The sequence below is a fragment of the Neomonachus schauinslandi genome, chromosome 11 (genome assembly GCF_002201575.2).
Source record: "Neomonachus schauinslandi chromosome 11, ASM220157v2, whole genome shotgun sequence".
In the NCBI taxonomy this organism is placed as follows: Eukaryota; Metazoa; Chordata; class Mammalia; order Carnivora; family Phocidae; genus Neomonachus; species Neomonachus schauinslandi.
The window spans coordinates 65,180,494-65,187,991 of NC_058413.1; the positions used below are offsets into that span (position 1 = coordinate 65,180,494).

Genomic DNA, 7,498 nt, shown 5'->3' on the forward strand with positions numbered 1-7,498 from the left:
GCAGTTTTTAATAGTTCAGTCATACTAAACTATTTAAATCCGTCTTTTACAATTTACCTGGTGTAGTTATCTGGCTTTAAGAAAGAGGACTCATTATATTATACTTCAGATATTAATTTGTAAACCCCAAACAATAGAACCTTAAAAGCCAGGGAGGTCTAGGAAATTGACCTCCATGGGTATACAGCAAAGATGCAAAATTCAAAGGCAGTGTAAAGAAAACTTGGGCCACCAATAAAAATCAAACCTATGCATATTAACACAACTACACAATTTTTCAAAACACCATTACAGACTACATTTTTAAATTAGATTAAAAATAAAGCAGAATAATTTTCAACAAAAATTATTTTGGGTCAACAAAACTACAAAAATTATTGAAGTCAACTGTAAACTGGTTTCCTTTTAAAAAGTGGGGAAAAGGGCTCTAAGAAATCTTGAATGTACAAATAAGGGAAAGGTAAAAAGGAATAAAAAACCTATCAGTAACCAAAGCAATGAAAAAGGCAAAGGCAGGTTCACAAGCAACTTTCTATTAACCTATATATTTTTTTAAATATCTGTTTTTCCCTAATATTGCATGATCTATATTCCTAATGACAGTTATTTACTTTCTGAATTTAAATTATCTCCGGTTTAATTTTTCTGCATTTCAAAATTGAAAGTAAATGACCATTTGTAGTCTAGGTCAGAGCTGAGAGCAGTCTGGTATTGTAAGGCAGTAATAAGTGACTGCCAGAGAGAGGACTGAGATAGTCAAGTTCAAATATGCGAAAAATACTGTGCTGGCCACACAAAACATTCTACAAGTTTCTAATGGAAGACCTCCCCGTTTTGATCCCTAGCTTAGATGGTAACTACCTGGTTTCTGAAGAAAAAACTGCACAGTAAAACACAGAAATATAAACATTTGGGAGGGTCTCAAAACTTTTATGAGTGTGGGGAAAAAAAACACTTGAAAGTATTTTACTACCTATTCAACTTTCAAGAATCAGATTAGTTAGCTTAAAAAGCTTACTAAATTAGTGAGACCTTAAACTAGTACTTCAAAATGCTAAACCAGGTAATCACATATTTTTAAAGGTAATTACTCGTTATCAGTGAATCACTCTGTTCTTAATCGTCACCAACTAGAATTCATGCCAAATCTTTGGTTGTGGAATTACAACCAGCTGGAGCGTTTGTACCATGGGAGCATCCATCAGTCAAGTATAAGCCACTGGGCATGCCCTTTGCTGCCTCACATCACAGACACTGGCTAAATTTAGATTACAAGAAACAGAGTGGGTTTAATATCATACAATAACCAAACTGTATAGTTATTATGATAAATCATCCTGGGCCGATCTCCTACCCCTCCCACCTCTCTGGTCTGCACACTTCCCAATGAGTCAGTAAGATAAAATGACTCAGTCTAGACCAGATGAAAGAATGTATTAACATAATCCATCAAAAATGAAATAAAACAATCCAGAGTTGAGTGTTTTTTCACACTTGTAATAAACTGGAAAAATGTTTCAATTAAGTAAAACAACCATATTATGTGGAAAAAAAACCACTCCCATCATCCAGAATACTAAAGCCCTTACATAACACTAGAGACATTTAATATATAACATTAGAAACTAGGATACCATTCATAAGAAACCTCAAAATAGTCAGTGTCAAGTACTCAAAACTCAAGAAGCCAAAACCTCAGAATGCAAACATCCTATTACCCTGAATTGCAATTAACTACTCACATAGTTAATCATAATTTTTTCAAAGATACACAAGACAAATCAATGCATCTGTTAAAAAGACTACTCTTTATAGTTAAGGACTTTACATTAACTTTTATATTCTACTCAGCAAGGTCTGCCTATACTTCAGATTGGCTCTCAAGTTCCAGGAAATAAATACAAACTCATGATATGCTCTGTGATCCCTGATGGCCTGTTTATGTAATACTACACCACTAAATGTAATTCCATAGAATGTGTTCTTGACTATGTAAAGAGTCTAATATTCCTTGATGAAATACTATAATTCTCTTCTCAAATGGTTACAATTTTTGAAAGTTATGCAAAGAACTGATCATCACTCCCATGAAAGACAAAAAAAAAAAAAAGTATAATTTTGTTCCAAAATTAACTTAGTCTCATGTATTTCTATTAAGTCTTTCAAGGATTCCAGAGAATCTTTTCATATCTCCATATCTGGAAAGTGAAATCTGGAAAGTGAAATCAAGTAATTTGGGAACTTGAAAATGGCATTCATTTTTTTCAGCAGATGCCAAATTTTTGACCGACATGGCTCCCACAATTACTTTGTTACCATCAGTCCAGTCAGTTAACAGGTTGTAGGAAAAGATTCGTTTTTGCAGACACTGCTAAGCTGTTTAAAGAGAAGAGAGAGAGATTAATTTAGTGATTACAAAATGCACAAATATTTAAAATACTTCGAACACTTTTTGTCGGATTATTATCAGAGGTGTGACTACATTTTAACAAACGTGGACTTTTTAGTTAGGACTGGTCAAGAAAGTGCAGAAACAGTAAGTCAATATGATAGAAATAGGCGGTCAATATGATGTGTTAGTTCAATTAATGTATGAATTCCTGTCACCATCAGAAGACAAATATCAAAAAGCTACCTCTTTACACTAATTCTGTATCATTTTGCCATAGAGGCAATTAGGGAAGAAAAAAAAAAGGTTCCTCAAATACTGTTTTCAACCTCTACAATAGAGCCAAACCTTAAAATTTCAAAACAAACCATATTCCAGAAATCCCCTTTATCCAACTACTAATCATTCAGAACACAATTTTCTAAAAATAGTAAGACAACAGTTTCATATTAATCATAACTTTTTTTAATTAACAAGTAGTGAATAGGACACTTTAAGATATTGTTTACTACATACTGAAACAGATCTGTTGTAAATTCAGAAACCCAAACATTTACAGTAAAATGTGCTTACACATAAATATGATCAAATTTATTTAAAGCCCCTGACAGGTCCTAAATACATGCAATACCATGTAAAAACAAGACCATGAAGTTGATGCAAAAAATGACAAAATCACTAAGTCACCAAAATTAGAAAAGAAAAAAAAAAGAATGAAATGGAAACTAAGAAAAGACAGTTAAAACATAAGGAGCCTAACAAAGCAGCTTTAAAAATAGGCGATACTAATCTCCATTTTCAAAAGTTCTTAATCAAGTATTTCCAAAAACTGCCATTTATAAAATGGCATCCTAAAAATCTACACTTGGAATTTTCAAAGCATCCCAATTCAGAAAGCTTTGACTACTGTTTCTCCCCAGCCCCGAACTTCAAATAATGCAGGAAAAGCACTGACATAAGAAGAAAATATTCCAAGGGAATGGTATTTTAGAAAAACACACTTACTGCTTCCAGAACCTTTTAAGACCCACAGTCAGCATTAACAACAATCATTTTTCCTATTTTCATCCATTATTTTCCAATGTCATGTTAGAGATGAATAAATTCTTTGAGCCCATAACTGAAAGATCAACAAACCTGGTTTTATTATGACACCATATTTTTCATTGGTACTGCACAAAATTATATACAAAGAAATATATACAAAATGTTCAAGTATTAATTTCAATTCAAGGCTTCTGTTTCAAAAAGCTACATTTAACATATTCCATAGAGATAGCACAAATTAGTCATTTCAAATAATTTTTCCAACTACTTTTGGTTTTTATATATATATATATATATATATATAATTCAGTAGGCACTAAAAATCCATGCAGCTGCATTGTGAGGGGCTTGCTCCTGCACTTAGGTATAAGCAGGTTCATCACTCCAGGTTGTGAATTTGGCTACTACCCATTCATGCTCAAGTGCAGTAGATGATTTTACAAAATATGCTGTAATGCACTGGAAACCAGAGACCAAGTTGGTCTCAAATCGTGTTATCTAGCAACAAAACATTTACAGTTGTGCAAGAACAAGGATTCCATTTTTATAACCAAGTAACAACAAAATAAAACATGTGTAAGATAACTTACATCTTTGGACTGCTGGAAAATACTTTTTAATTATGAACATTTTAAAATAAAAGACAGCAGAAGCCCTGATATTACCTCTTTTTCCTCATTTCTTATACTACCTTTTAAAATAAAGCAGGAAATGTGGCCAGCAGCTGGTCCCGTCTCTTCTGCCCCAACAGCTGTATCCACTTTAGCACAAAGAAAAACAAGGATGCTAAATATGTATATACTTTATCAAACAGTGATGTTTCACAAAGAATTTCTTAATGCCTCTTACACTGAAGGCCACTGTAACTCAATCTATGCAATTCGACAATGAATAATACAGTACTTCAAGGGAAGAATATGTCCCATCTTTGGAAAAAGTGTCAATTTTGTCTTTAAGTAGCCAGAAGCACTCAATTTTAAAAATTATTTTTAAATAGGACAAAAACCTTTGAAATAAGGAGAATAAGATTCTTTGTGAAGCCTCACTTTACACGTTTTCATTCACATTTCACAACCTTCAATATCTAATCATACATAAATTTAACCTAAAATTTTAATACAACAAAAGTAAAAGTGTTCAACAATTTTTTATAGTCAGTGATAGGGTAATCACTGTGCTGGTCCTCAAACATTTCATTAACAATTCTTATTCCTCCTTCAATTAACATAGAGATGCATGTTAATTTCCAACTTCTTTAATGGTGAAATATTAAAATCTTTTACTCTAAATAGATTTTATTTCTACATCTCCTACTGAAAACTAAAAGGCATACCCAAATATTTAAGATAGTTCTGTCATCTCCAGCAAAATAACTAACACATTTGTGCAAGCCCCAAATACTTATTGTCAACCTCTAAAAAGTTGCTCTAAAATTGGAATTCCAATTTGCACCTTGTACAACTCGGAACTTCCATTCAACTTCACCTGTTTCACTGTCTCCAAACTGCATCTCTATTAGCAGCTTTCAGTGTACAGTTGGAACCGATGTCATCCAAGGCCATGTCCACACTGGGGACAGAAGAGCTAGGTACACGCAAGTCTGAACAAGGGGACACATTAACAGCTATTTCAACCAGAAGAAGCATCTTAAATACATTATTGACCAGCACAAGTCTGTTTCCAGGGTGGACAGGGCCCAAATTAGATTTCCCCTCCCACGTTCCAAAAAAGAAAAAAAAAACCCACACACACACAAATTCAGATGTTGCCCATTAAAGTAGACTAAGCAGCAGAGCATGAGCGTTACGTGAAGAGATGGATCCTTACCAGGTTGTGAGGCGGGAACGACTGTTCTGTAACCCCTACAACGGAGCCTGGCAGGAAGGAAATCACCTAAAAAAGAAACTGTCAGAGAGATTTAATAGTCACATGTTATCATTAGGAGTTGGTTACAGTGTCACATTCATGCTTTTAGCTAAACACTTAAAAGATTCAATATTACTTTTTCCTCCTCTGAAATGTGTCCAGTGAAGATGTCCCACTAAGGTGTTTTACATGGTGTAAGGGAGTTGAAAGGGGTAAACGCGGATAAAGAGCAGATTACTTGACCCTACATTTTAAGAGAAGACGACGCCTTCCGGGCGCACGCCGAGCAGAACTCCACCGACACCTTATCCTTGTCCACATGAAGACATACTCCTCCCGCTGAGTCGTCCTCTTCCAGCAGGTCCTGCTGCTGCTTTCCCACGGGCAGAGCGTAGTCATGGTCACCGGCGGGCGAGTCTCTGAAGAGCGAGGTGGTCAGCCGCAGTCCCACGCCGCTCAGCCGGCTCAGCAAGCGAGCCAGTCCGGTCTCGTTGGCTAAGACGGCCCGTAGGTAGCGACTCTCCTCCTGCAGTGCCTGCACGCGCTTGCCCAGCTCCCGATTCTCGGCCCGCAGCTCCTGGTTCTCGGCTGCCAGACCCCGGACTCGACTTTCCAGCCCCATCACGTACTCCTTCTTCTTCAGCCGATTAAGACGGGCAGCAGCCGCTGCCGCCTTCCGGGGACTCTTTGTCGCCGCCTGGTTGTTGTCGTTGCCGCTGCCGCCGCCGCCTCCTCCTGGGGACTTTCTCCGCCTCTTTTCGCCGCTGCCGCTGTCACTGCCGCTGCTGCAGCCTCCGATGCCGTTTAACAGCCTCTGCAGCAGGTCAGAAAAGCGCTGCATCTCGGCAGCCGCGGCCTCGTCGTCGTCGTCCCCTCTCCACAAGCCGCCGCTATCCGAGCCTCCGCCGGACGAGGAGAGAGGCCCGGGCGAACTGAGCCCGGGCTCCAGGTGCCAGTCCGGTTGCCGGGGGTCCAGCAGATCTGCCAGTTCCAGCCCGGACAGAAAGTCCATGTCCTCCGTCTCCTCCCCGGGGACGCTGGCGATCGCCTCCTCCTCCATCTCCTCGGGCGAGGGCGCGCGCACGGCCACGCCGCCGCGGCCCCCCCTCCCGGCCTCCAACTCGCCCTCGTCGCCGCGCGGCTGTTTGCGGCCGGGAGATCCGGCCGCCGCCGTCTCTTCCTCTTCTGCCGCCGCCGCTGCCGCCGCCGCCGCCGCCGCCGCCGCCGCCCGGGTCAGGTCCGGGGACAGCAAGCAGGTCGCGGCTGGAGCCGGGCTCTCGCTGCGGGTTGGGGAGTCGCTGCCTGAGGCCGCCAGCAGTTTCGTCAGGCTATGCCTCATGGGGCCCAGCAGCGGGCCCACGTAGGCCCCGGCCCCTCAGACCGGGCCTCGCGGGCCCCAAGGACCCCAGATCCCAGCGCGGGGGGCCAGGGAGCTGGCCAGAGCGAAACGGAGGGGAACGTCCGAGTCGCCTCCCGCCCCACTTGGCTGGTCGACCCCCCGCGCCGGGGCGGGGGGGAGAGATGGGAAACCCAAGCGGCAAGGCCCAGCGATGACTCGACCGCGCCACCCAGACAACGGCCTGGCCGGAAGTCAGTCGATCTCACCCCAGCCCCTCCCACGGCGTTTCGCGCTCCACTGGGCTCTAGTATCGCGAGAGTTCACTGAGGTCTGGAATGGGAGTAATTTCAGATTTTCAGTGATGTCATAGTCCGCAAGCGGCAAAAATAACAACAAATCCTGAGTTTATTGAGAGACGGTCTACTCTCTCCTCCCTCTCTTCTCACGCCTCCGTATTCAGGCTTCCACTTCAAGTGAAACCACTCTCAGAATTGATCTTTTAAATACCAAATTTATGAATAATCAAATTATCCTGTATTTCCCTGGAATTTTACAACTGGCGACCAGATACCACTTGAAATTGCTCCTTTCCCCTTCCGTTTGTAATGCAAGATCCTTTCACTCAGAGAGTACTAGAAAAAAAAAGAGGTACATAAGTAAGTAAGTCATATATAATTTAATTTTTCCAAGTTTTTTATTATAATAATTTTATTAAAATGTCTGAGCGTTTCTATGCATTTTCTAAACAACAACAACAAAAAATGGTCTTGCCCTTGTCTGTAATAAGATTGCAAACCCATTTTCTGTGTGTGTTCTGTAGTGGGCGTGACCGTGAGCATGTGTGGGTGCGCACATGC

The 7,498-nt window shown here is 40.7% G+C and overlaps 1 protein-coding gene across 9 annotated transcripts; it reads right to left on the reverse strand.

Annotated features, from left to right (window-relative positions):
- Positions 1-2,036: 2,036 nt before the first annotated feature.
- Positions 2,037-6,923, reverse strand: CREBZF (CREB/ATF bZIP transcription factor). 9 transcript variants are annotated; one of them, XM_021686487.1, is made up of 4 exons: positions 5,551-6,923; positions 4,128-5,341; positions 3,395-3,509; positions 2,037-2,376 (listed from the first exon to the last, which is right to left on the reverse strand). In XM_021686487.1, the coding sequence occupies exons 1-2, from the start codon at positions 6,639-6,641 to the stop codon at positions 5,326-5,328; spliced, it is 1,107 nt and encodes a 368-aa protein (XP_021542162.1). In that variant the 5' UTR covers positions 6,642-6,923; the 3' UTR covers positions 2,037-2,376; positions 3,395-3,509; positions 4,128-5,325. The 9 variants fall into 9 exon arrangements, with proteins under 9 accessions (XP_021542162.1, XP_021542158.1, XP_021542159.1 ...); XM_021686483.2 differs by having other exon boundaries at positions 2,317-2,376; positions 3,395-4,196; positions 4,922-5,341; XM_021686484.1 differs by lacking the exon at positions 2,037-2,376 and having other exon boundaries at positions 2,831-4,196; positions 4,922-5,036; positions 5,264-5,341.
- Positions 6,924-7,498: the final 575 nt, after the last annotated feature.

What these genes read in the sequence shown, in the direction of transcription:
- CREBZF (XM_021686487.1), bottom strand. Translation starts at nt 6,641, where the DNA reads ATGAGGCATAGCCTGACGAAACTGCTGGCGGCCTCAGGCAGCGACTCC.